This window comes from Mustela putorius, unplaced genomic scaffold, assembly GCF_011764305.1.
Source record: "Mustela putorius furo isolate JIRA1106 unplaced genomic scaffold, ASM1176430v1.1 tig00003858_pilon_pilon_pilon, whole genome shotgun sequence".
Classification (NCBI taxonomy): Eukaryota; Metazoa; Chordata; class Mammalia; order Carnivora; family Mustelidae; genus Mustela; species Mustela putorius.
This window is the reverse complement of record NW_025422010.1, coordinates 4,247,948-4,275,456: the sequence shown is the minus strand read 5'-3', so window position 1 is coordinate 4,275,456 and position 27,509 is coordinate 4,247,948. Positions and strand designations below refer to the sequence as shown.

Sequence of the window (27,509 nt, the reverse complement as noted above, 5' to 3'; positions counted from 1 at the left end):
CAGCCGACCCCTGTCCTCCTCATCTCCCCCCAGGTCTCAGGTCCGGCACTTCCGGTGAGCCTCCCAGGGCGTCCGAGCGGAAGCGGCGGCAGCGGCTGCTGCGAGCAGAGAGGGTCGGCGGGCTCTCATCATAACGTTCTCTGGGCGAAGCGGCATCTTCGAGGCAGGGTTGTCCATCATGGTGAGCGCGGCCTGGCGGGGGCTGGGAGCTGGGGCTGGACTGGAGCCAGGGGCCGAGGCAGAGTCCGGCAGGGCTGACAGGACGGCCGCGGAGATGCCGAGTCACCCCGGCCGGGCAAGAGCCGGACCCTTGACCACGAACGGCCTTGGCTCATCTTCGTTGGTCCCGGGCACAGTTCGAATTTCCTCTCAGTTGGGCTTAAACTCTTTTATGATGAAAAGGAATTTTCTACGTTTGGGTCCACCCATGGGTCTCACAAGTGCTAGGCATGTAACAGGTTTCCATAACACCAAATTAATGGAAAAGTTGCTGGGGGTGAGGAGCCGAGTCGGGGGACCCCCCCAGGGAGAATGCTTGGGGGCCATTTCCATGGGCGGGAACACTCAGCCCTTGCCCCAGTTCTCCTCCAGCGCGGTACTTCTGGGTCATGCCTCGGTTGTAATGACGTCTTTGGCTATTTAAGCGATTCAGTAAAGATAACAGTAGTAGCTAGTTTTTGCTGGCGCTCTTTCTTTTACACAGTTTTTAACACCCACAGTCCCTCATTACTCCTCATCCCATTTAATCCCTACAGTGCCTTTGGAGGTAAGGATGATTATCATCATTTTAACCGTGAAAACACCCAAGGTTTAAAAAAGTAGTTTAGATCAGGGAAGTGGGAGTGGAAATTTGAAGCCAAGTGTGTCTGGCCACAAGATTAGTCCTGTTGCCATCGTACGGCATTGCCTCAATGTCACTTGTTTATTTTAGCAAAAAGAAGTAATGGTTATTAGGTTTTATCCGAAGTATGTCATTGTTGAATCATGCTTCCATTCTCAAGTTCATCCACTTAAACACGTTGAATACCTGAGAGGTCTAGGCCATATGCTAGGTATTGGGATTATAAAGGAAAGTAGGACTTGGGGTTGGGAGCAGCAGGGAGAGGCAGAAGGTCAGGTTCATGGGTGGATTGAAGGCAAGTTGTTAGGGGTGTTAAATACTTTGTGGGGATTTTCTAATTTAAGAAGGAATGAAAGCAAAGAGAAAAAATGGCTTAGATGGGGTGGTGTAGTGAAAGGCTACGGGAATCCCCCACTGGTTTGGTCTGCCTTCACATTTGTTACCCTTCTGGCCAAGACTGTGGAACAGAGTTGTGCTTAAAAGAAGAGATAAACCCTTGAAAACTACTATGCTAAAGCTCCCAGGGATTGAAGAGCCATTTGAAATTCTAAGCAGGAACATACCGTGTTTGTATTTCAGGAAGATCACAGATTCATCTTGCTAATTTTGGAATTGCTAGTAATAGACCTTATCAGTAGATGGCTTTCCCTCTATTTAATGTGTAATTGGAATCCAGTCAAGAAATAGTTGTTCAGGGGTGCCTGGGTGGCTTAGTGGGTTAAAGCCTCTGCCTTCAGCTCAGGTCATGATCTCAGGGTCCTGGGATCGAGCCCCACATCGGGAATCCCTGCTCAGCAGGGGGCCTGCTCCCCCCCCCCCTCTGCCTGCCTCTCTAACTACTTGTGATCTCTCTCAAATAAATAAATAAAATATTTTTTTTAAAAAGGGAAATAGTTGTTCATTATGAGATGTTTTTTAAAACTTGTAAAAAACACATAAGTTTACCATCTTAACCATTTTTAAGCATAGATTCTGTAATGTTAAGTATATTCATGTTGTGTATATTGGATGTCCAGAATTTTTTAATCCTGTAAAACCGAAACTCTGTACCCATTAAACAACAATTCCCACATTTTCCCCTCACCTGTTCCCTGGCAACCAACATTTTACTTTTTGTCTCTATAAATTTGACAACTCTAGGGATCTCATATAAATGAAATCAAATAGTATTTGTCTTTTTGTGACTGGTTTTTTTCACTGAGCATAATGTCCTCAAGTTTCATCCATGTTGTAATATGTGATAAGATTTTCCTCCCTTTTAAAGGCTGAATAATATTCCATTGTGTGTGGGTAGACCACTTTTTTTTTTTTAAGAATTTATTTATTTGACAGAGAGAGATCACAAGTAGGCAGAGAGAGAGAGAGAGAGAGAGGAGGAAGCAGGCTCCCCACTGAGCAGAGATCTCGATGCAGGACTCGATCCCAGGACCCTGAGATCATAACCTGAGCTAAAGGCAGGGTCCAGGTGCCCCTAGACCACATTTTTTTAGCCTTTCGTCTGTTGATGGGCACTTGGATTGTTTCCACCTCTTAGCTATTAGTAATAGTGTTGCTATGAATATTTGAACATGAGATAAATATCTTTTCAAGAGCCTGCTTTCAGTTGTTTTGGATATGTACCCTGTTGTGTAATTTTACATTAGTGGGGTTTGGGAGGAGGGACATCATGGTAATGGCAATACTTTGAGAAGACTCCAGATTGCTGTATAACACGTTTTCTAAGCCTCACCTTAATCTACATGTTAAGACCTGGGATAGTACCTTTTTGGTGGCGCTATGCCTTGAATTTACTTATTAACATGACGGTGTACCACAGTGTTACAACATGAGAGCACCTTGAAGGGGCACCAGTCCAAACCCTGGGCAAAGCAGGGAAGGTTCCTGGAGCAAGGAAAGGATGGTCATGGAAGCCAGGGGAAGGAGTGCAAACACCTCATGCCTGTTCTTCCTCTTGTCTGGAATGCTGTTTCCTGTTTTTGTTTTTGTTTGTTTTTGCCTGGCTCCCTCCTGGCATTCAAGTCTCTGCAGAGTCCCTTCCTGACCACCCACTTAAAATAGCATTTCCAGGCACCTGGGTGGCTCATTCAGTTAAGCATCCACCTTCAGGTCTGAGTCCCATGTTGGGCTCCCTGCTCCATGGGAAGTCTGCTCCTCCCTCCCTCTTTCCTTCCTCCAGCTAGTGCTCTGCTCTCTCCCTCACTCTCTCAAAGAAATAAATAAAATCTTAAAAAAAAAAAAAAATAGCATTCCCAGGAGCTCTCTGTCCCTTACCCCGTCTTGCCCTCAGAGCATTGATCAGCACCAGACACAGCAGGCATTTACTCTTGTTTCCTTTGTCTTAAATGCCAGCTCCTACAGGGTGGATGTTGTACCTGTTTTGTCAATGAGCAAACAGCCTAGACTGATGTTCTGCTAGTGATTAGATTAGAGCCTAGCAGATAGTGGGCACTCAAATTTTAAAAAATAGATTTTTTTTTTTAATTGTTGAAGAGGGAAAGTGTTCCAGTTGGAGGAACCAGGTGTGGCAGGTGTAGGAGATTGTGGACCATAGTAACGAGTCCCTGAGGTACATGTGAGGTCTGGCCTGGATCCTTGCGTGAGGGGCGAGAGACTAAGAAAGGTTAATGACAGGCCTGACGTGACCAATTGTATATTTTAATAAGATTGAACCTTCTAAAAGCAGTGGGATCGAGACGGGAGGGACGAGATTGGGCAGGGCTGAATGTGTAGAAAGATCTGAGATTCCCATCTTCCGGGGAAGTAAGTGCTTCCAGCAGACTGCTGTGCTCCATCAGGATTTTGGTGCATCTTGTTCTTCTAGAACATTTGGTCGTATTAACTGCCCTGACTTGTTTGGGCTTTCGACATGAAGAAATGTACCTTTGTTCTGTTCTAACTCCAACGTCTCTTTCCTTCCTTGTAGTTCTCCTTCAACATGTTTGACCACCCGATTCCCCGGGTCTTCCAGAACCGCTTCTCCACACAGTACCGCTGCTTCTCCGTGTCCATGCTTGCAGGGCCTAATGACAGGTCAGATGTGGAGAAAGGAGGGAAGAGTATGTGCTCGTTTTTATTTTGAATAGTAACCTTTCCTGCCCTCAACCTGCAGTGCTTATAGTCTTCAGTAGCCCTTGTTTTGCATGTGTAACCAGAAGCTAGTTACAGCAATACTCTTACTTGCCCTAGACTTGCTAAGGGGGCCTAGGGTGGGAGGGAGAGTCCTAATTATAGCTAATAGCTATTGGGTTCCCCAATAGCTGAATTACAGCGAGTAAAATTCTTCATGAAAGACCATGATGAAATGCTGGCTACCTCACAAGTATCATATCATATGTTTTAAAGATATGACAGAAACTAAATTTTGGCTTTTGTTCTGCCTTTTTAATTTTATTTTCTTAATGTTTTTAAAATATTCTTTCCACAGTAATTATGCCGCCCTCAGCTCTCGATCAACTCAGTAAGTATTTTCTCCATGGCTGGGGAATCGAGGTTGTTTAAGTGTGTACATCAGAAACTTGGCACATGCTCTTCAGTATGTCCGGACATAGGCGACCTTCATCATTTCTGGTTGGGAATTGCCCGTGGAGGGCGCACGCTGGACCTGAGAGCTGGGCCTGCAGATGCCCTGGCAAGGCAGTGGCCAGCTGTCCAAGGGCCAGCAAGTACTCAGTTCTAGGTCCCTCCCCTGTGAAGGGGGTTCTACTCTTGTGAAATACTCCACTCCCCCCACAACCCACATATACACCTTATTCGGATCCCATCAGGACTAAAGGAAAGTTGGAGCACCAGTGCTTTTTTTTCCACCCTGCTGAGGCATCATCCTGATGCTACTGGCTGGGTTCACTAGGTTTTTTCCTAAAGGAGGCAGTGGGCTCCCAGGAGGGTGCTGTGCAGCAGACTTCTCATCTCTCCCCCAGCTCCAGGCCCAAATTCCTAGCCCTGTCTGTTCCTCTGCATTGAAAACATAAAAAACTGAACTCTTGTCTGCTGCCACTCTCATCCGGTCCTTTCTCTCATAGCAGGAGTGAGAAAGTCCCATGGGTGTGAGAGCGGCTATACTTCCTCTTTCCTCAACCCTTCATCTTGTGAGAACAACCCATGGAGACCTCAAGCCCCCCAGCCATGGGCGCAGTCAGTTCCTTTTGAGATTCACTGGTGTTTTTTGGTGTGAATTTCTCTTATCTGAGGCAGGAGACGGTGGAGGCCACCAGAGGGCAGGTCCACACTCAGTGTCTGGTATAGTGGTGGGGGGTGGGCAGCACCATTGAGAAGGGGTGTGGGTCTGGTGCATTCCAGCTTGGGCTTTGCACCTGGCCTATAGACTAGTGACTTGGCCTCTGAACTTCAGTATTCTCATCTTTAAACAGGGACACACAGCAGCCACCTGTCAAAGCTTCTGTATGGCAAGAGTTCCTCCTCCCAAGAGGGTGCCCAGTGGGAGGTGTGTAAATAGCCCAAGCCCATGTGACACCAGTCAAGGCTGGAGGTCGCCTTTAGCCGGCAGAGCTAAATCAGTGCTGGCAGCGGCAGTGGCCACACCCGGCGGAGGCCTGTAATTCTGGCCTCTGCACAGCCAACGGGTTAACAGACCCATGGGGTTCATAGCCCCATCACAGAAATGGAAACAAGGTCCCCCAGAGAGCCTGCCTTTCCATTTGAGCTGAGCCAGGCACTGAGTGCCAGGTGTGACCCTTGGTACAGGTGTCTGAGAAGAGACTCGGATTGGGACAGGGGGCTTAGATCAGCGTTTGGATCTCTTAAGTCATGGAAGAAATTTTGTACAAACGAAATCTTACAGAGAGTCTTCATTTATAAAAGGGTCACTGCTCAGTTTGGAGGAGGTGAGATGGGCAGAGGGCTCAGGAGCCCCAACGCACTTCTCTAAATCAGAAAATGTGGTGTAAAAACCACCAGACTGAGGAGCACAGGGGTTTCTTCCAACCACAAGAATCTTAGCTCCTTGGCTGGAGCCTGATCTGCTTCACAAACCTGACTGACCACTGTTCTGCTTCACAACTCCGCAGCTGACAGGTGCACTGGGGACAGAAGCCCTGGCCTCTGGGCCCTTGGCCACTGTACTCCAGCCTCCAAGTCACCCTTGGTGATGGGGCAAGAATACCCATGCCCACTGCTGCCACTTCTGGAGGCTCTTCTCCCCCATCTCTGGCTTCCTGTCCAAGCTTCTTACTTGATCTGCATCACCATAATTTTCAGGGAGATCCCAGGTGGAGTCTGCCATACCTCCTGCCACTGAATGGAGTTTTTGTGGCCACATCTGCTTAAGCTGACAGGCTAAAGTGAGCTTCGGTGGTTAAGCCTCAGACCTGGGCCTGCAGCCTGGGTTGAATTCCAGCACTGTTGCTCCTGGGCTTCTTGCTGACTGGGCATGTTAGTTCCCCATAGATAAAAGGAGTAACGGTCATTCATACCTCACTGGTCTGGAAAGAGTAAGCGAGAGTCTGGAATGTAGCAAACACTTGTTACTTGTCACTGCATCAGTCTGTGCCAGACCCATCCCCAGATCCCTGACTCTTTTGGGTGTCCTGCTTCACACTGCCTCCCCCTCCTGCCCTCTTGGGTTTGCCTGCCTCTGGCTGTCCGTGCAGCCTGGTCTCCGGACCACTAGAGCAAGGGCACGTACTGTGTCATGACCTTGCTGAGAGCACACTTTGACGAATGCTTCCACCCAGCCGAGTGCCTGGCCCAGCCTCCCTCTCCTCCCGACCACACTCACCCGAGTTTCACCTGATGGCCAGCCATTCACAAACTGCATGGGCTCCCCTTCTTCCATGCCTTTGTTCAGGCTGCTTCCTCTCTGGCCTTCCCCCCCCAGCTGGTCTGCCCAGGACTCACCTGGAGACCTGACTGCAGGAGTGCTGACTCCCCCATGCCACCCTTCCCACTGCACTGCAGCATCTCGGTGCACGTGTTTCTTTCCTACCCACCTTTCTAAGTAGAAACCTCTGCAGGTGGGGTTTTTGTCCAACATGTTGGACAATTATTAACAATTAATTAATTGGCAATTAAATTATTTACGAACACACGAGTTACCATATTACTTTTTAAAGTTGGGATTTCTGAAAACCTCAAGCGTAAGCCAGTACTGTTTCCCCAGGTGACCAAACGTTCCTGCGCTCTGGGCCAGGTGACGTGCATGGGAGGAGTGTGGGCAGGCACCCAGGGGCCTGAGCGCCTTGTGGGTCTGCCTGCTCTGGGCAACTAGGCCCTGTGGAGCCATGAGGGGCATCCAGGGAGGCTGATTTTCAGAGGAGCACCTTTGGGGAGTAGAACTTCTCCCTCATAGAAGCTGTGCCTCAGCCTCTCTCTCCTTTTCAGGCCGACTCAACATTACCTACCCCATGCTGTTCAAACTGACCAACAAGAACTCCGACCGCATGACGCACTGCGGTGTGCTGGAGTTCGTGGCCGACGAGGGCATCTGCTACCTCCCGCACTGGGTGAGTGGGGCTGTGCTGGTCTCTGAGAATCTATGGCCTATCTCAGGATTGGGGCCCCTTAGGAGGGCAGCCCCCAGTGTGTGTCAGGACTACAAGGATGGGATGCAGAGCAAGGCTTTGTGTGCTGAGGGGTGGTCTTTTCTTTGACAGTTGATCTGCCGATAGCCCAGAAACCTCAGCCATGCTCTTTACCTGCCATTTCCTGTGTAAGGCTTTTGTAAAAATAATAGAGCAGGAGTGTTTTTGAAGTGGTCTGAGTACCGAGTTCTACGTTTTAATACATCTGCTCCCACTTCTACTAATTTCTCCCCAGTTCTGTCACGTGTGGGTATGTACACGCTCGTGTGCTTCCATGCTGTCTGTAACTGAGTCCTTCCAGAGCACATCAGTTCCTTGCCATAGAAACAAAGCCTCTCTTTTTTGCCTTTAGACTTTCTCTTGAGCCTGGGTTCTTCCTGAGTGCCAGGCCTGGCCAGCCCCCTCCCTACCAGGAACCCTACGCTCACATCTCACTTGCTGCCTTACCTCTCCTATGTTGTTTTCCTAGCCTCAGTCCCCCAAGGAGCTCTTACTCATGCCTCAAAGCCCAGACTTAACTTGCTTCCCTGTTCACTTGCTCTCCCAGCACTTGCCACTCAAAACCTTGCCTTATTGTTCTGTGGGTTTACAGGTGCTCCTCATGGGCATGAGGCCTTGTCCTACTCATCAGATAGAGTGCTGTAGGTGGCTGAAGTGTTGGGCACTGACAACTTCCCCAGGTCATTCTCGATCCTCAGAGCCCCTTTGTGACTCTTATGAAGAGGTAAAAGAGGAGACAGTAACCCAGGGAAAACCATACAGATATAGCGTTTGGGTGGCCCCTTGTCCAGGTTCTCAGACCGTTTTGGATCAGAAAACTGGTCGGATCACTTTTGTTGAGGAATTTTGTATCCCCTGGGAGGCTTCTTTAGATAATGTGGACCTGCTTCTATCTGGGCTGGTCTTCCAGCTCTTGGCCAGCATGGGTGGTTGGCCTGGGGTTTCCCAGCTACTGCTGGGATCAGAGCTAGCCTGAGGATCTTTCCACCTTCAGTGGGTATGTGAACAGGGGCCTTCTGTTAGCTGCTTGGTGGCCTCCATCCCACCTGGAGCTCCCAGGTTTCTTGAGGGCAAGTCAGCCTGGAACAGACTTTCTTCTAGCACCTGAGCCCTCATCTATTGGCCTAGACCAAGATCCTGCCCAGGACACAGGGAGCGTGTGGATGGATGCCTACTGCAAGGTGCCTGTCATACTGCCTGTGCCCCATGGTGACCAGTGCCTTCCAGCGGCTTGTGCACACAAGGAGCAGGCCAGCCCTGGAGCAAGCCTCCTCCCTGCTGTCGGGGTCTTCCATCAACTACTTCCCCCCCCCCAAAAGTCCTGTCTGAGCCTGCTGATTCAACCACCAGCAGGGCACCCAGGCTCCTGCCTTTCCTCCTTAAGCTGCCAATGGCTGTGTCCTTCCTCCAGCCATTGGTTAACCTCTGTCTTCAGTGGCAGATTTCCCTGTGAGCTTGGGCTGCAACAGACTGACTGCCAGTCCTTATAGCACTTCCCAGGAAAACGTCCCTCTCCAAGGTCACCAAATGTCCCAGTTACCAGGTCTGTTGCCTCTCCAGCCTGGTGAGCACCCTTCCAACGAGAGTTTGTGGAAACCTCAGCAGGCTCATCTGCGGGGCCCTACTCATTCTCCAGCTTTGCTCATGACATCTGCCCACCTTGGCCCTGGCCTTCCTTCCTCTTATGTACATCTTGTCCTTGGACCTTTAGAGTCTTCTCCTCTAACTACCTCTGTGGAGCCTCTGTGGTCAGCAGTGCTGTTTGACAGTGCCGTCTGGGTTAAGTGTTCTTGAGGGGTATGATGCCCAGGACCAGCTCCAGGGCAGCCCAGTGTGGGATGGGGCTGGGAAGTGGGGCAGTGACTGAGGAACCAAGGTCAACTGACCTGATCACTGTTGAAGCCAGGGGTGGGTGTGTAGATGCTGGCACATGCAGTTCTGCATTTTCTTCTATTTATTTATTTTTAATCTACAACCCACTTTGGGGCTCGAACTTACAACCTGTGGATCGAGAGTCTCATGCCCTACTGACTGAGCAAGCGAGACACCATCCCCATTTTCTGCTTTTATATGTTTGAAGTTCTCTGTAAGAAACTCTAAGAGGTGCCTGGGTGACTTAGTCGGTTAAGAGGTCAACTCTTGGTTTCAGCTCAGGTCATGATCTCAGGGTTGTAGGATTGAGCCCCACGTCAGGCTCTGTGCTCACACACAGCCTGCTTGAGATTCTCTCTCCCTTTCCCCTTGCCCTTACCCCTGCTCAAACTCATATGTGCAAACGCGATCTCTCTCTCTCTCTCTCAAATAAATCTTGGGGGAAAAAAACCCTCTAAGATAAGAAAAGCAAAAAAAGCATTCCAAGACATGCAGGGTTTCTCATTTCTGGCCTACCCTCATTGACCCCCCCAAGTGTCAGCCTGGTTGTGGTGTCTTGATTTCCTGCCCACCAGGTACTCACAGGCCTATGTTCTTCTCTCTCCACCTTGTTTCTCAGCCAGAATCCACCACACAGGACAATTACATAGAGGTGTGGGTTGACTTGTCAGTTTTATATGACCCCCTGTAGCAGATGCCTCTGAGGACTCGTCACTACCTTGTGCCCTAGCTCGGGGGCCATTCCATGTGAGGTGAGCCCACTGGATGTCATCACTGTCCTGCCTCCATTGCAGCTGTTTACCCCAAGGCCTTGTAAGCTGGGTCTGGGATAGCTCAAGGAGTAGGGGCGGTGAGCTTCCATGGGGAAACACTTTGCTTGTAAGAGACCTAACACTGGTAGCTGTCCCTTCTAGGTGACCCTTCCAGTGGACCATCTTTTTTTCAAAGGCTGGCAGAGACACCCACACTGCCAGCGGCAGCCTCCTGGTAGCACCCCAAGACCTTCCTTTCATGTCCTTGACTTGTGTCCTGGCTTGCTTTGTCCTCTTTCCTAATGTCAGATTACGGTTAAAATTACCTGTCCTCAAGTCCTCATCTCAGACTCCTCTTCCAGCAACCCAAGAATGAGGCCGTCTGAATGTCGGACTTGGGCCTGCTGTATGTGTGGTTAGATGGCGCTGATGCTGGCCATTTCCAAGAGCCTCATGTAGCTTTCTTCTTCCTTCAGATGATGCAGAATTTGCTGTTGGAAGAAGGGGGCTTGGTTCAGGTGGAGAGTGTCAACCTTCAAGTGGCCACGTACTCCAAATTCCAGCCTCAGAGCCCTGACTTCCTGGACATCACCAACCCCAAAGCAGTGTATCCTTTTGCGATAAGAAGGGTTCTGGACAAAGGAGGGGTGTGTCAGCAGTCTATATATAAACAGCGAGCTTTTTGATGACCATGTGCCGGCTTTGAGGACCACAAATTCATTTGTGATTGAAGTTGTGGTTTGAGAAGAAGGGTATTTGGCTAGCATGTCCACCCTGGCCTTGCCCTGGACAGTTGTGCCAGGAGCTCTACAGGCAGGCCTCTTCCAGACACTTCTTTGAGGGCAAAATGGAGCCCTTCCTCCAGGTGGACTAGGGTACCTGGCACAAAGCTCACTGTGCTCTGGTAGAAGGAGACTGGCTGTTCTCCCTCCAGACCCTACCCCAGTGGGCCCCCGGTGCCCCACCTCAGCCATGAGCACTTCTCAGCCTTACCTTTTACCCAGGGTTAGCACTTTGCACTCCAACCCGGTGGGAGCATTGACAGAGTACATTTTCTGTCAGCAAGAAGAAAGAAAAGATTATAGGTTTTAGTGGTTTTTGGTATAGTCTCTGAATGTAAGCCAGATATGTATGTTGCTAATGAAAGGAGTAACAGGTGTGGGCAAGGAGCATGCTGTGAGTCCTCTATGGTCTAGACCTCTGGCTTAGAGGCCCCACCTTGGCTTATTCACATCATGTTACAGAGCGGTCACTCCGTTGCCTGTTTTTAAAAGGCTTGGAAAAAAAACCACAATTTAACAATACAGATAGGTAGACAGTTTTTAAAAAAAAGTCTCTTTCCACCGTCTCCCCCCGGTTGCACATCCCCATCACCACCCCAAACCCAGGAGCGAGCCTGCTGCTGGCCATGTCCTGGATGTGGGTGCACTGTGTTGTCTTCTGCTGACCGTGTCTGTGACAAGCCTGTCAAGTCCCCTATGACAGGGACCTGGACATGGTGGGGGTCTGGGGAGCTGTGCTCACTGGCAGTCACTGTTGAATGCTTCCGGACTTATAGGCAGGATGACATCCTGTGGCAAGATCTGCTTGCCCGGGTCCCTCAGAGTTCCACCTTGGATGTACTCACCTGCCTGGCAGGGCCCGGAAGTGTCTGCCTCCGTGACTGCAGCCCCTTACGGTTTTTCTCTGGTTTTCATGTGTGTTTTGATATAGACTTACCACATGGTTTTCAGAGGCTCTTTCTAGAGCCATGTTTTCAGAGGCTCTTTCTAGAGCCTCATGGTTAACTTTTTTAGCCCGTAGGGAAAAAGTGTCCGCCTTGTCAGCTGAGAGGAAGTGTGGTGCTCCCTAGGCTGGCTGACAGGATAAAGACACTCATAGTAAAAGCCAGACTCAGCCCAGAGGCCGAGGGCACACAGAGCTGTGAGGCAGAGGACAGCTCTGCCCCTAGAGGCCCGGAGGGCTGGCTGTGACAGCTCAGTGCCTCTCGCCTTACCAGGGGAGTTAGGGCAGGGCACCCCAACAGCGTGGCATTTTATGCAAGGGGACAAAGACAGTATGCACAGAATACCCTTTACACAAAGCTGTTCTCATCTTGGAAGGCTGTCTGAGTAAGAAACAGGGTGAGAGGAAGAGTAGGGATTCTAGTCAGGCTGAATCTTGTACCCTCTGTGAGACTCTGAGAGCCTCACATGCTGTCCCATGTCCCAATGCTGGGTTCTGGAGCCACAGTGTATGTGTGACCATTCTGTTTAAAATAATCCTCCGAATTGATGAGGATGACGTGGTAAAAATATTCTGTGTGAATAGGCATTACTCCCTCGCCTGGGCATTTGGACTATTCAGTTTCTAAGACATTTTTATTAATTATTATTAGAAAAAAGTTTATAGGTTACTTTTTCCTTCCTAATTTTTATTATTTTTTTAGTTTTCCTCTTTAAACATACCCCTAAAGTTGGGTTACCACCCAAAAGATAGAAACAACAAAAGTGTCAGAGAACATTTTTGATTTTTGAGGGGGCCTGTTTATCATACACTCTTTTTTTCTTTTAAGATCAACTTGTTCAGGTATAGTTTACATAGAGTAAAATGCACAGTTTGATGGATTGATGAATGGGAACACTTGTATATCTGGAACGTTTCCATCTTTCCAAGAGGGCCTCTGTGCCCTTCCCCGCCCATCCTCACCCGACCTCCAGCCCTGGGAACTTCCCACTGCCTCCTGGCCCTCAGAGAGCTGCCTTTCTCGAGGGAACGCTTTGTGGCAGGTTCTTTCCCTCAGTGGCATTTGCGAGATTCGTCCGTGCTAGGAGCTTACCCTTCCATAATTATTGCTGAGTCATATCCCACTGTCGGTGTGGTAGAAATTAATGACAGTGATTATCTAAACCTCTCACGGAACTTGTTTCAGATTTGAGGTACCCGTGTTGCCATGTTACCTTGACAGTGTGTGTCTACAGATTAGAGAACGCCTTGAGAAACTTTGCCTGTCTGACCACGGGGGACGTGATTGCCATCAACTACAATGAGAAGGTGAGTGTCTCCACCATGGGGCCAGCAGGGCCTGGAGTCCCGGTCAGCAGAGGTCACAGCCGGTGAGGACCAACAGTGTCCATTCTGGGGTTTGAATGGGGGTTCTTTTTAAGCAGAGTATGCCTGGCTTTTATCATGATGGTTGCCTGCTCTTTGTTTGTTTAAGTCCCCATGAGTTCATGTTTAGAGTCCTGTAGTAATTCATTCATCAGCTCTATTTGATTGATTTGATTGAGAATTGATGTATTGCGTTTTCAGGTGCCTGAGCTTCACGTTATTAGTTATATGTCTGCGTCCCATGATGCCAACAGTGTTGATTGTGTCTCTGTTAGGAAGCTCTTCACTGCACCCATAATCTGAGCTAATCCCTTTGCTGGTCTGGGGACACAGAAACAAAGCAGCCTGGGTCCTCATCCTTGTGATTTGAGGAGCTGGCCCTACAACGTGCCCCAAGTCCTGTGGGGCACAGGAAAAGCAGAGCCTGGCTCTGTCTATGGACAGTGTCGCCTGAGGTCACCTCTCCTTCTCATGGGACCACATGTCCTCTTCCTCTTGTTTTCTTCAGCTCTGGTTTTCCCTTGGAAGCTCCCCTGGCACATGAATCTTTTGGGTCTGAATACCATATATGTTCGTCTGTGATTCAGTGCTTCCTAGCTCTCTAGATCTAGACAATGTTGCCATAAAGTAAAATGCTGTCTCTCGTCCTCCCGTTTCTCATTTGTATCCTGTATAAGTGACACAAAATTCAAGACGCTATCCACTTCCCCATTATCTGTGGCAACAGGTGGAGGAGAGCTGTCATAGTTGGCAAGCCTGCCCCTTTCCCATCTTGCCACAGGCATGGAGCACAGCCATGTGGACACCCTCACCCGCTGTGACAGTGGATGGTGACCCTCGTGGAGTTGCTGCCAGAGCAGACCTCCTGGTGCTGGAGAGAGAGCACAGCCCCTGCTCGGCTTTGCCCAAGGCCAGCTCCCTGCCCCTTAACACACTCTCCCGTCCCGTCATGGACTCAGGCTCTCACAACTGAGAACAGGTGCCCGTGGTCAGCTGCTTGCTCCCTTCATGTCAATGTAGGGATCCAGAGTGTTCTCAGTTTCCTTCTGTTTGAGGCATCCATTGCTGAAAATCCTTATTTTTCAGTTTTGTGGGTTTTGAATTACACTTTGATGTTTTCACGTAAACTAAAAAATAATCTTGTTCCCTTTAGCTAGTGGGGAACAATTTAGGTGCTCTCTACCTTAACTGAATACTTGAAGCTTTCATAATTAATTATGGGCCGCTTTAATATAAACACTCTTAGTATGAAGGTAGTAATGCTAATTATAATCCGAATTGATGATAAAGGAGAATACTGAAATTTTTGCACAAAGAGGGAAGGTGAGTGGCATAGAAATGAAATGCTTGTTTGGACCTCTACTTTTGGAAGTAGGGAAGGGCCTTTCTGATAAAACCCAATTTACTTTAGGATAAAGTCTAGATTGTGACTGTCTTCTTGGTCTTGCTTAGAACATAGGAGGTTTTTAAGAATCTCTCTCAGTGTTGTCCTGTGTGCAGATGGCCATGCCAGTGTGTCAGTGAGCTATCAGAACTGGAAGCTTTCACATTAAAGTAAGGCCTTTAAGGGGCTTAAACAGATCCAGAGATGGATGTTGTCCTCATCCCAGGAGAAGGAACCCAGATACTAGTTAAACCCTCAGGATTACTGTAGATGGAGCAAGCAAACAGGAGTTCATAATAAAACCACCAGATTCCCAAGCAGAGACAAGAAAAGCAGACAGACCCTTAGCGAAATCAGTATCGGCATTTTCGGTTTTTGTTGTCTTTTGTGGGTTTTGTAGTTTTTTGGGAAGATTTTATTTATCTGAGGGAGATCATGAACTGGGAGGGGGCGAAAGGGCAGAGGGAAAGGGAGAACCCACTGAGCAGGGAGCCAGACACGGGGCGCGATCCCAGGACCCTGAGATCATGACCTGAGCCAAAGGCAGACGCTTAACCAACTGAGCCACTCAGGCGACCCAGTATTGGCATTTTCAGATGCAAACATCAAGTAATTACGTATAAAATGTTCAAAGAAATTTTTGTAAATGGAATCATAAAATTTAGCAATCAGCAAAAGACTACCAAAAATAACTAGGCACATTTGAAAAAACAGTCAAAGAGTTAAATAACAGCTGATAGAGAATTCATGAAGGGCCTTAGAATTCTACACAGAGAGTCAAAGCCATGAGCGCAGGGGAAACTAGGGTACTGGGGATCCTGAGAAAGTCACACGTACTCAGTGAAAATGCCAGCAGGAGAGGACGGAAGAGTGTCGCTGTTGTGAAGAGGCAGTAAGGGAAATTGCTTTAGAGCTGGCCTTCACCCCACATTTACAGGGAGTATAGTGTATATCCCATAGGGTGAGTTGCAGACACCGAATAGGATATGGAGAGGTAGGCAGAGAGAAGGTACTTAAAAAGAATGGTAGCTATTATAGCCTAAAATAACAGAAAACAGTTGACCCTTGCAGAATATGGGGTTAGGCCACCCAGCCCCGCACAGTGAAAAATCTGTGTATAACTTCACACTCCCCAAAACTTCACTACTAATAGCCTACTGTAGACCGGGAGCCTTACCATAAACAGGAACAGCAAATTAACACACGTAGTGTAGGGTTGTGTGTCTTAAACTGGGCTGTTGTAGTAGAGTAAAGCAGAGAAAAGAAAATGTTACTAAGTGTCACAAGTGAGAGAAAACAGGTTTAAGGGACTGGACTGTGAAAACTCCCCGGGTTAAGTGGACCAGTGCAGTTCAAACCCATTGTTCAAGGATCGACTGTATCTCCAAAGGAGGACGGAAAGGAACTGTCACCAGTCATCTTCATCTTTAAAGAATGAAAGCAATATCAAAATAATTCCAGATTAATAAAATCCAAGAGAGTTTATTTACCTGTGGAACTTGAAAAGCATGAGCTTCAGGAGTAAGCAGTATCCTAGAAGGAAAGACCAGTGTGCCAGAAGGAATGGCAAACAAATAAACTAGCAAATATGAAGTAAATTTGGTAAACATCCCACTTAAAGCAGAAATAATATTTAACATGTGAACCTGAAACAAGGACATCCCAAATACTGGAAAAGATGAATGAAAGTGTTCTCTATTTGCACTCCAAGAGAATATTCAATCAATAAAAATACCTAGAAACTCTCTGTACATGTTGAAGGTTTAAAAACATTTTCAAGTGACTGTTTTAGGGCACCTGGGTGGTTCAGTGGGTTAAAGCCTCTGCCTTCAGCTCAGGTTATGATCCTAGAGAGTCCTTAAATCGAGCCCCCGCATTGGGCTCTCTGCTTGGCAGGGAGCCTGCTTCCTCCTCTCTCTGCCTGCCTCTCTGCCTACATATGATCTCTCTCTCTGTCAGATAAATAAATAAAATCTTTAAAAATAAATAAATAAATAAATAAATAATAAAATGACTGTTTTAGAGGCAGCATGACCACACAAAAAACTAAAAAAAGTCACAAGAATTTCTCTTTACTGCGTGCAACGTAGTCTAGTGTTTCTGTTGTGCTCCTTGCAAGATTTTTCTTTCCCAGCTCTGGTTATGACACAGTTGGCTTTATGGCCCACTAATCAGCTGTGACCTTCAGTTTGAAAGCACGACTGTAACAAAATGAGAACCTGTGGTCCCAGCGTTGACAGATATCTTGGCAGTATTGGTGGTAGTGTAGACGGGATGGCCAAACCGGTGGACCTAGCCCAGGTATTGAGTGGAGAAACCGGGTTATATCCACACAGTGGCACGTATGCCTTGCTGCTTATCTTCAATAAATAATGAGGACACTTTATTTTTTAAAAAGGTTTTATTTATTCAGAGAGAGATCAAGCACGCACAAGCAGTAAGGGAGGGGCAGAGGGAGAAGCAGTCTCCCCTCCGAGCAAGGAGCCGGACCTGGGACTCAGTCACTGGACCCTAGGATCATGACCTGAGCCAAAGGCAGATGCTTAACTGGCTGAACCACCCAGGGGCCTCGTGAGGAAATTTTAGAAAACAGGCTGGGGACACAAAGCCCTCTCACTTCATTAATGTTTAGGGTTTTTTTTAATGCTGGGACTCTCCAGACTGTTCTTTAGAAAAGCAAGGCATACCCTAGCTAAAAAACCAAAAACAATGCAGGAAAAAGCAGATTCTGCCACTTTCAACTCTTGCCCTTCAGGGCTTTTTTATGTTTGTTACATACTTGAGATCGACTCAGACACACAGCAGTGTGACTGGTCTTTAAACTTCTTTTCCTGTTGGCTGCATAGTATTCCACTGGTGACTTAATTTCTTTATATATGAACAAATAACACTCATTTAACTGATTTATCGGTAGGTATTTTGAGCATGCACTCTCATTAGTCATAATGGAGAGAGCTGTCTCAGAATTTTCTCTTGGGATGTTTAGCTAATTACTTACTCAGAATAAATTCCTAGATGTGAACTTTCTGGGATAAAGGTTGTGCCTTTTGCAATTTGATGCATAACTACCCTGCCTGATTTGAACCACTTATAGGGAACAGCCTCTTTTGAGTGATGGGAAGGCATCCAAGCAGGCAGCCAGCCCCCTCGTCACAGCAAGAGGTGGCGGCTGGGGGATGGTGTCAGGGAGGTGAACAGCATGTCCACAGGAGCTAGGCAGGGAGCCGCAGTAACATGAGTGGGGACAGCCCACGAAACCACACACCTGATTTTTGTGTTTTGCCCACAGATCTATGAGCTGCGGGTGATGGAGACGAAGCCTGACAAGGCCGTGTCTATCATTGAGTGTGATATGAACGTGAGTACCTCTGCTGCCTGCAGTATGCTTGGGCCAGGGGAAGATAGGCAGTCAGTGCCCCACCAGGGTGTCATGCAGCCCCTGGGACTGTGTGTGTGACAGAGGCAGAAGAAGGTGATACCAGAACACTGAGAGGAGGCTGCGCACCTGGCGACCTACCTGCAGCCAAGAGAGGTGGCAAAGCTGTAGCTACTTCTGAGGTGGCCACACCCCAAGGTGGCACTGCAGACATGCCATAGCGTGGATATTTTGGAAAGCCAAGGAAGCTTATTCAGCTTCTGTGTAGGAAGCAGCTACTGGTACCCACAGTAGGCTAATGGGTCTCCAGGGAACGCTGCCGAGCAGGAGGGGACAAGACAATCTCAAGAGGTTATATTCTCTCTGGTTCCATTTGTCAGCTACGTTCTTGAAATCAGCAGGACTTTAGAAATGGAAGACATAGTGGTGGTTGCCAGGCATCAGGAGCAGGCCAAGAGAGAGGCAGGTGTGGTTATAATGGGACAACTTGAGGGGTCCCTTTGAGGTCGGAACGATCCAGTGTCTCAACTGTGGCATTGGAGACACTGACCTATACTTGTGATAAAACTGTGAGAACTTAAGTGGGAAATCTGAATGGGAGGGCAGGACAGTGCCACTATGGCCATTCAGGCAGTGATCCTCTGTGATTTTATAAAATGTTACCATTGGGGAAATCTGGGCAAAGTATACAGGGGCAGCTTTCTGTCGCATTGCTACCACATGTGAACCTATGGTTGTCTCAAGTGAAAACACAAATGCTAAGGAAGCCTCAGTGCCCCCATATCTCAAAATTGTACTCTTCCCTTTGGGACCACAGGTGGACTTCGATGCCCCACTGGGCTATAAGGAGCCAGAAAGACAAGTCCAGCATGAGGAGTCTACTGTAAGTCGTTTGTCCGGCGTCCCCCCGCAGCCCTGGCACTGTTTGCCCACTTCAGTGATGGGGCTTCTGTGGGAGGGCATCCCGCGCATGTTGTGGCAACAGACACGTCGTGATTGGCCTCTGCTGATGCTGACACGGCCATGTGCCCTGCTCCCAGAGGACAGCATGTCCCAGCTGTTGGGGGTGCAGGGATAGCAGTAGCAGTGAGAGGCTCATCACCCGTCTTTCTGTCCCCGTCAGGAGGGCGAAGCTGACCACAGCGGCTATGCCGGAGAGCTGGGCTTCCGTGTGAGTACCAGGCCACAGTTTCACTTTCTGTGCTTCCGCCGTGCCATCTGGGTTCCTCTGCAGGGATGCGGTTTTTGTGCACGCACGTATCTGGTGCTTTCTCGGTGACATGGTCCTTCACATCCACTTTGTCCTGGAATCCTCCAAACAATTCTATAAGGCAGGCCCCAATTTTTCTTCTTTTTGAAGATTTCTAACCTACCAAAAAGTTAAAATAGGACACCCTTCTCTTATATTCACCAGAGGGGACCACATTCTGCTTTATCTCTGAGAACATGACTCTTTGAAGGGAAGTTGCAGCTGACCTCCCAGCACTGTGGCCAGCCAGCCTCCCTGGGAAGCAGGTGGAGATAACCAGGGCTCTGGCACCAGGGTATTGGGAGGCGGCAGAGGAGTCAGGCCTGGAAAGCGGAGCTGAGCTGTTGCAACAGAGGCCTTAGCCCACCCTTAGGGCACCGAACTCGGTGGTCCTGCAGAGGCTAGGGCCAGAACCTTCAACCTGTCCTTAGCTACTGGCTGCCTGTGTAGGGAGGCTGTGTTTGAGCAGTAGGCTCCTTTCATCTCAGCAATCCCCTGAGCGGCTGTTGGAAAGTTCTTGGCCTACCGTACTCCAGCAGCTGGGGAGTGAGGGCTTCAGTCCCTAAGGGTTCTGGGCAGCACCTCCCCCATACATCCTGGCAGCAATCTCTGGCCACAGGATGTGTGTGTGCTCATCAGCTCTTTCGCACTCTCCTGCTCCCTCATCTAGGCCTTCTCTGGCTCCGGGAATAGACTGGATGGGAAGAAGAAAGGTGTAGAACCCAGCCCCTCCCCAGTCAAGCCTGGAGACATCAAAAGGTGGGTTTTTTGTCATCCTCTAGGGAGACTCTGTGCCACGTTCCTGGGCTGGGGCTGCCTAATTCAAGCTCCGGAGACAAAGCCTGGACCAAGGAGGCTGGTGGTATGGACGACTGGCCCCTGCCTGCTCTCCTCAGTGGGCCGGAGGACCACCTGAGCCTGTGTTTCCCCAAGGGGTTTCAGTGGGGAGGAGATTGGTGCCCTGCCTCATCCACCAAGCCTCTCCCACTGTGGTCCAACCTCCGCCCACCTCCAAGTGGTTCCTGATCAGCTTGCCCTGCTGTTTCAGGTCTTTCTGGTTCCTGTTTAGTCATCTCTCTATTTTCCTGTTTTGTGACTTCCAATAATTGATCAAGTCCCATTATGTCAACTTCCCTCGAACAGGAGGCCGGAGCTGCCTTAATGTGTTTTTTGTCATTTGGCTCAGGGACTCTCAGAACAGGTTTCCTGCTCTGGCGGTTGTCATGGAGGTGGTGGGGATGACATATGTCACCTGTCTACCTCGTGTATTAGAGCAGAAGGAGAATGCTGGGTGTGTGGTTTTTTTTGTGTGTTGTTTTGTTTTTTTATTATTTATTTGTTTATTTTGAGAGAGAGAGAACACAAGCTAGGTGGAGAGGGAGAAGCAGGCTCCCCGCTGAACAGAAAGCACAACATGGGGCTCGATCCCAGGACTTTGGGATCGTGACCTGAGCTGAAGGCAGATGCCTGACTCACTGAGCCAGTGAGGCTCCCCTGGAAGTGTGGGTTTTTACCCAGTCTCTTAAGAGAGCATAAAGAGTTTAATGAGAATATAGCCCTTGTAGGGTCTGTGAGACTAGAGAACAGAGATGGTAAAGGCCCACCAAGCCTCCACAGCAGGCCATGCATCAGGTCCACAGGCCTCTGCCCCAGTTGCCTTCTGGTTACTTCAGAAAGGAGGCTGGGAAGCACCAGAGGGCTGGCCAAGCCCAGAATGGGTACAGTGCTATAGCCCAGAGTGAGTCGCCGGGATGACACTTGCCTCTTTCTGCTTGATTTTCTCTCGATGGTCAGGAACGAACTTCAATTCTTTTCTCCCACAACTAACATTTTTCCATTTTTTTTTCTTCTTCTCCTTCACAGAGGAATTCCCAATTATGAATTTAAACTGGGTAAGATCACTTTCATCAGAAATTCACGTCCACTGGTCAAAAAGGTTGAAGAGGTAAGTTTATTTCACTGGTAATGAGCAGTTTGGTTTGTTAGCGATGACTGGAGAGTTCTTCCCATTCTGAATGAGGCCTGTCATATCCGCCCCCCCCCCCCCCGCCCCGTGCCTTGGGCTCCCCTCTCCCTGGTACCCTGATTGTCCTGTTAAGGCTGTGTTAGGGGTGTGCATAGGCCATAGCTCTGGTGACACCTGGTAGTGCTGATCAGTGTCATACCAGCTCACAGAGTTCTGACCCAAGTGCCAGGCCCCATGCTGGTGCTTTGTACTTAACTGTTTAATCCCCAGCACCATGGTATGTGGAGGTGAGGGCACCCAGGCCACAGAGACAAGCTCCTGACCACTACATGGCTGCTTCTGTGCCACCACCCTCCAGACTTGGCCTCCCCTGGCCCAGAAATTCCCTGTTACAGGAAGGGAAGGCTGCAGATTGGGGCAGGTGTTGGCAAAGGGTATGTTCCCAACTTGTGGGCACTTCTTCTGAGTGTTGGAAACCAGCTCAGAAAACCCAACACACCCTACTGCAGATGCCCCACACTACCCAGCAGCCATGGCCATTGTGCTATGTATTTCTAGAACACCAACACTTTAGATCCACCACTCTCCTGGTTCCTCTTCTCAAAGGCTCAGTCTCTTGGGCATCTAGGGTAGGCTAGAGGGCAGATGTTCTGTGAGACTATTCAGGATGGGCGGCTAAACAGGACCAGTTACTGGCTAGCTCCTGCCTGCTGGGCCTTCACCAGCCTCTTGACCACTGAACTCTTTCCCTCTACCTGGGGGTGATTGGGGAACGTCCAGGCTCAGGGGAGCAAGTGTGATCCTCAATGAGACCTCAGCCTCTGATTCCTCCTTGAGTGCCTTTCCAGGCCTTTGCCAGCCACAGGCTGGGGCTTGCTACCTCAGGCCTAGAGGCCTCAGCAGGGGCTTCCTGCAGGCTGACTTGTGACCTGACTGTGGGAGATGAGGGGAAGGGAGACCAAGGCTGGCAGGCATAGCTGGAGCTGTTTAATCCAGAAGTCCAGTCCAGAAGGAATGGACGGCTGATGATGGGATTGAAGGCACACACTTAGATCTACCCCATCCTGAACCCCCACTAAAGCTGTGGCACAAGGTAATAAGGTAATAAAGACATTGATGAGAAGAGGAGGCAACTGCTACAAAACTTGAAAGCCCCAGAACAAAAAGACAAAGAGATAACAGACCACAAGCCATGGAAGCTGCATCCTGAGCTGCCTGTGGAGAAAGCCAAAAGGCCGATTGGTTTAGATAGTAGAGCCTGAAAGGTACCTCTGGAAATGGGGGGCTAAAGATGGAATGTGTGTCACAAAGAACTTAGAACCGCAGCACTCCTCCCCACCGTGGGGCTGTACCTGCCTGACCCCAGGAGAAGGCTGGAGGCTTATCTTCCGGAAGAGGCATTATGGTAGGTCCCTAGATAGGGGCCATCAACACAGTGGATAGCAGGACAGAATTAAAAGAATGAGTGACAGTTTGCATTCTGAATTGTTGTTGCCCTCGGTGTCCTTCCCTTGCTTGCCTCCCATGCTGGCTACCAGGGTTGCTCATTGCAGTTGGAGGAGTTTTCTCTGGATAGTCTGGCAACCCCCGAGGAATGTCCCAGCCAACTTCCCCAGTGTGGAGACTGCAGTCAGAAAGTTTTTACTTTCTTTTTTTAAGCACAACATTTTTTTTTTTAATTTTAAAGATTTTTTATTTATTTATTAGACTGACAGAGATCTCACGTAGGCAGAGAGCCCGATGCGGGGCTCGATCCCAGGACCCTGGGATCATGACCTGAGCTGAAGGCAAAGGTTTTAACCCAATGAGCCACCCAGGCGCCCCGGGAAAGTTTTTACTTTTTGAAGAGTTCTGAAAAGAGATTAGAGAAACCAAAGGGTCAGGAACCATTAGGAAAATAATTTTTCCCAATGCAAGGGCATTAGTTTGCAGCCAGGAGGACCTTCTGAGTGTCCAGCCCATGAATGAAAATAGCCCCCTATCAAGGCAAAGATCTAAAGCTTCCAGAAGGAGGAAAGAGGTTATACCACTGATTAAGAACAGCATCATTTTAGTGCAGGATACAGGAAGCTAGGAGATAATGGAGTAGCTTCTCCAAAATTCTGAGAGGAAACTTTTCCAAAACATTCTGTACCCAGCTCTTACAGGCTGGATTGTGTTCCCCCAAATCTTTTGTTGAAGCTCTGACCCCCAGCACCTCAGTATGTGATCTGTATTTGGAGATAAGGCCTTTACAGAGGCAATTAAGTTAAAATGAGGCCAGTAGAGTGGCCCCTAACGCAGTCTGACTCTTCCTATAAAAAGAAAGTTGGATGTGCAACGGAAAGACCATGCAAGAACATCACAAGAAGGCAGCCATCTGCAAGCCAAAGAGCAAGGCCTCAGAAGAAACCAGCCCTGTCAGCACCTTGATCTTAGGCTTCCATTCTCCAGAACTATGAAAAACTAAATGTCTCTTGTCTCAGCCGCCCAGTCTGTGGTATTCTGTTACGGCAGCCCTAGCATGGTAACACCAGTCAACCTGTCAGGTAAAGTGAGAGGAGAAAAAGCAATCTTCAGCCATGTAGGATCTCACAAAAGGATATTCCTGAAGCACCCTTTCTCAGGAAGTGTTTGGAGGATGTACCCTACTAAAATGAGGGCATAAAGTAGAAATAAGAAAGACCTAGATCCAGGAAACAGGGAGCCGTGAAGCTGTTTGCAGCACCAAGAGGATGGCCACAGAGATACACCTTCAAACAGACATAACCGGGGCGCCTGGGTGGCTCAGTGGGTTAAGCCTCTGCCTTCGGCTCAGGTCATGATCCCAGGGGCCTGGGATCGAGTCCCGCATTGGGCTCTCTGCTCAGCAGGGAGCCTGCTTCTCTCTCTGCCTATTTGTGATCTCTCTCCCTGTCAAATAAATAGATAAAATCTTAAAAAAAAAAAAAAAAAAACAGTTTACCAAACAGACATAACCAGCAGGATGCCTGCTGTGAGGAAATGTATGCAGAAGAGAGAAATCAGACACAGGGACAGCGGGACAAACAGAAGGCTCTGCAGGAAAGGAAGAATGAATGGCACAGCTATGACTCAGATGTACATGGTCACCACCACATAAAACCGTGTGCAAGCCCTGCCAGCGATGCACTCCTGTGTGGGGGTGGGACAGGGCAGGTGCAGGGCTGTGTATCAGGGAGTACAAAATCCTCTCCTTCCATGGAGAATGCCTCTCACTGACTAACAGTATAAGCTCCTTAAAGGTACCTGCTATTCTCAGTTGCAAAAAACCAGGCCCTGTTGCTGTTGGTGGGAAAATAGCTTAATAGAATGTTTCTGAGGGCCTGTTAGTGACCGTATTATTGAGAGCCTTAAAAATACGTGCAACACCCCCCCCCAAAAAAAAAGGAAAGAAAAAATTTAATTGTGCAGGCCTTTTATGGTAGAATAACACTTCCAAGAAAAAAATCAGAGTTGTGTGCAAACACATGAAGCTGCTCACTGCCGCTTCCAGTCGGCAACAGGAGAAGAATTAGGCACAAACAGGTCAGCTGCAAGAGATTGGGAGCAGGGGACAACAGTCGAAAAGGACTGCTACCAGGAGCAACTCCACTGTCTCACTTTTATTGGATAGAAAACGATAGCCAACAGAAGGATCGATGAAGGTCAAACGTTTGTCAAGTCTTGCAGGCAAGCAAGGAGGAGGATAAAGTTTATAGTTAACCAAGCACATTCAAAGGACTCATCTAACAACGGGCGCTTCTGGGAAGAGAAAGGAGCGATAACGGAAAAAGGAAGCAGGTGGTTTTCGTTCCACCTTGAGCTGACGGGGCATTCCCGGGTGCTCAGCTTTCCTGAAGTAGGCAGCGTTCTGCCCTGGGTGGGCCGGGCTTTCCCGGCTACCCGGCTTCTGTGAAGGGGTGGCCTTCCGCCCTGAGCGAGCCGGGCATCCCCAGCTGCCCAGCTTCACGGTGGTATATCGTCCTTCTCCTCAAAGACCCGTTGCCAGTGTATGTTTTTCTTAAGGCCATATCTAAATGCGCTTGGCAACTAGTAAAATCCTCCGGGGGTTACAGTTTAAGTAACAAATTGTTCCGAGGGGCAGCAGCACTCACCACAGCAATTTAAAATACCCCAATCTGGAAGTAATATCCAATGATGAAAGCCTTCCTCTCCTGGATGATGGAATTCTCTGTAGCCTTTAGAGTGTACTAGAAAAGAAATTCATCAACTTGAGCCTGGGGAAGTATGGGAATAATTTACATAAGCATATATAGTAAAGTGGCCGGAAATATTTTTGAGTGGTGGAGTTATCGATGATTTTTCTTTTGGGGGTGTGTTTTGCATTTTTTACATCTTGAAAATAGCGGTGCTTCTGCAGAAGGATGTACATTCAACCTGAGAATAAAGGATGTGGTCGAGGCATAGTTATAATTCTCTGGTTTCGTTTCTTAATTGAGTAGATTATGATTTCTATTTCAAAGCCATTATTCAAAGTATTATGAATAACAGGGAAGTAAGGGACACGGGTGGCTGGCACATGAGTCAACAAAATCAAGTGTTTATTCTAAGCCTCCAAGGAGTTTCTGAAAATAGTATTTTATCTTCACACTCAGGATGAAGCTGGAGGCAGATTCGTCGCTTTCTCTGGAGAAGGACAGTCGTTGCGTAAAAAGGGAAGAAAGCCATAAGTTGGGACTCTTGGCTGACTGGAAAATAAAATAATCAATTGCAACATAATGGCTTTTAGTTACTGGCTCTGATGGGGATGAGACTGTTGCAGAAGATGCTCTGTCACTTTAGGTTTTGTTTAGAGTTACCTAAGAATTACTGCGTGTGACCTGGAAGTGGAACAGTCAGACTCGGTGGATGATTTGGGGAAGGAGAAATCTCACTCTGAGGTCTGGCAGGCAGCCTCCTCCTTGCCCCTTCTTGCTTTCAGCCCTTGAGGGGTTGCTCCCACTGCCTTAGCCAAAGCAGAGTTCCCTAATTCCTGATGCAAGTCAATGGAGGGGATTGAACTGCTCTAACTTGAGGTGTTGTTTCTCTTTTTTTCACTTATTCCTTGTTTTTCCAGGTCGATAGCTTAGAGCATTGCCTTTGGCCTAGAAAAAAAGTGGCTTAAATAGATACAGGCTCTATAAATAGTGGTTATCCCATTACTCTGGCTGCAATTGTATGAGGAAGGGTGTTTCTATTTTTATTTTACATCTTGATAATTCTCCCCACCCTCAAAGAACCATTCTTCAGAAGGCGGATTCCTGATCTGAATACATTTCATCTTGTAATTTGATTTCATATGGAAATAATTAGCTCCTTAATGAATCTGTTCTAAGGTAAAACAGCTTCATGATGTAGCACAAATATGAATATTAGGATAAATAAGTGCTAAAGATACAGTCCTCTTTCTCCTTCCCTACCCCCTACTCCCGGTTTTAATGTATTAAATTATCCAAGGTTCTGCTGGCCTACCTTTTTTATTAGCATTAATTTGGTCTCGGATCACTTTCTATAATGTGAGCTCTTTTGACATGTTACTCTAATTTAATCTCTTTTGTTCCTTGAAAAGAGTTTTACATCAAGAATTTCAAATAAAAACAGGCAATGATTAAACCTGGATTGCCTCTAAATGTTTAATTAGGTATCAACATGGATTGGTTGGGCCACCAACCAGGAGATGGAGGAAGACTTGCTTGCAGGTGTCCCTTGTTCCATCCTGTCATTAGAAAAGAGCTCCTCTGGGAGTCTTCTGGAGAATGTATGGAGAGATGAGGCTCTCTGACCCCTGTGTTGGGGATCGTCAGCCCGAACAGGGTCTCCTTTTGTAGGAGGACTCCTGCTTGAAGGTAGAGGGGTCTGTCTCTGGATAGAACTCCCTCAACACTCAAGAGAGGAGTTCCCTTCAGGATGGTGGCCCAGGGTCCACCCACATGTCATCAGATCAAGAGCGTAGGTGATTGTCATGAAGATGAGGGCTGGGCTATGGCTCAAAGGGTCACCACTGACATGGACAAGGTTTCAACAGGCATGAAGCACTGCTGTGACTTCCCTGACCCTCCCCTTAATGGGTCTGTGTTTCACTAGCCGAGGTGGAAGCGCCCCTGGTGGGTAGGCAGCCATTTGCAGGATCACATTGGCTAATGTGTCATTTGATGCATAATGAATTTTACGGTAAGATGCTGATTGGCCTTGGGTTTTTGTCTTCCCTAAGCAACATCTTCTGTGTAAGCAATGAAAACACTCCTGGTCCTTTGCTTGAGCCACACTTTCCTGCCTGGGCCAGGGGTGGATCCTGTTGGTGAATTTCTGGTAACAGAGGGGAGGGGTCACCCAGAGCAAAAATCCTGGTCATTACTGCTGCACCCTGGCCTGCAGCCTTCTGTCTTCAGGCTTGGTCTGTGAGCCAGCTTGCAGGACCCCTGGTTAAATTGCAGCTTTCTGGTCCACCCTCAGGCAGTCTTGAC

The 27,509-nt window shown here is 48.4% G+C and overlaps 1 protein-coding gene across 1 annotated transcript; it reads left to right on the top strand.

Annotated features, from left to right (window-relative positions):
* The first annotated feature begins 46 nt into the window (after nucleotides 1-46).
* On the top strand, nucleotides 47-25,785 carry UFD1 (ubiquitin recognition factor in ER associated degradation 1). Its single transcript, XM_004742600.3, has 12 exons — nucleotides 47-181; nucleotides 3,765-3,897; nucleotides 4,266-4,298; nucleotides 7,178-7,299; nucleotides 10,478-10,608; nucleotides 12,962-13,034; nucleotides 17,765-17,833; nucleotides 18,669-18,734; nucleotides 18,975-19,022; nucleotides 19,771-19,859; nucleotides 20,964-21,045; nucleotides 25,662-25,785. Exons 1-12 carry the CDS (start codon nucleotides 179-181, stop codon nucleotides 25,734-25,736), a joined length of 924 nt encoding a protein of 307 aa, XP_004742657.1. The 5' UTR covers nucleotides 47-178; the 3' UTR covers nucleotides 25,737-25,785.
* Nucleotides 25,786-27,509: the final 1,724 nt, after the last annotated feature.

Coding starts and splice junctions, on each gene's coding strand:
- UFD1 (XM_004742600.3), top strand. Junction 4,299..7,177: donor CTCAGCTCTCGATCAACTCA/GTAAGTATTTTC, acceptor TCTCCTTTTCAG/GCCGACTCAACATTACCTAC. Junction 21,046..25,661: donor TGGTCAAAAAGGTTGAAGAG/GTAAGTTTATTT, acceptor CTTCACACTCAG/GATGAAGCTGGAGGCAGATT.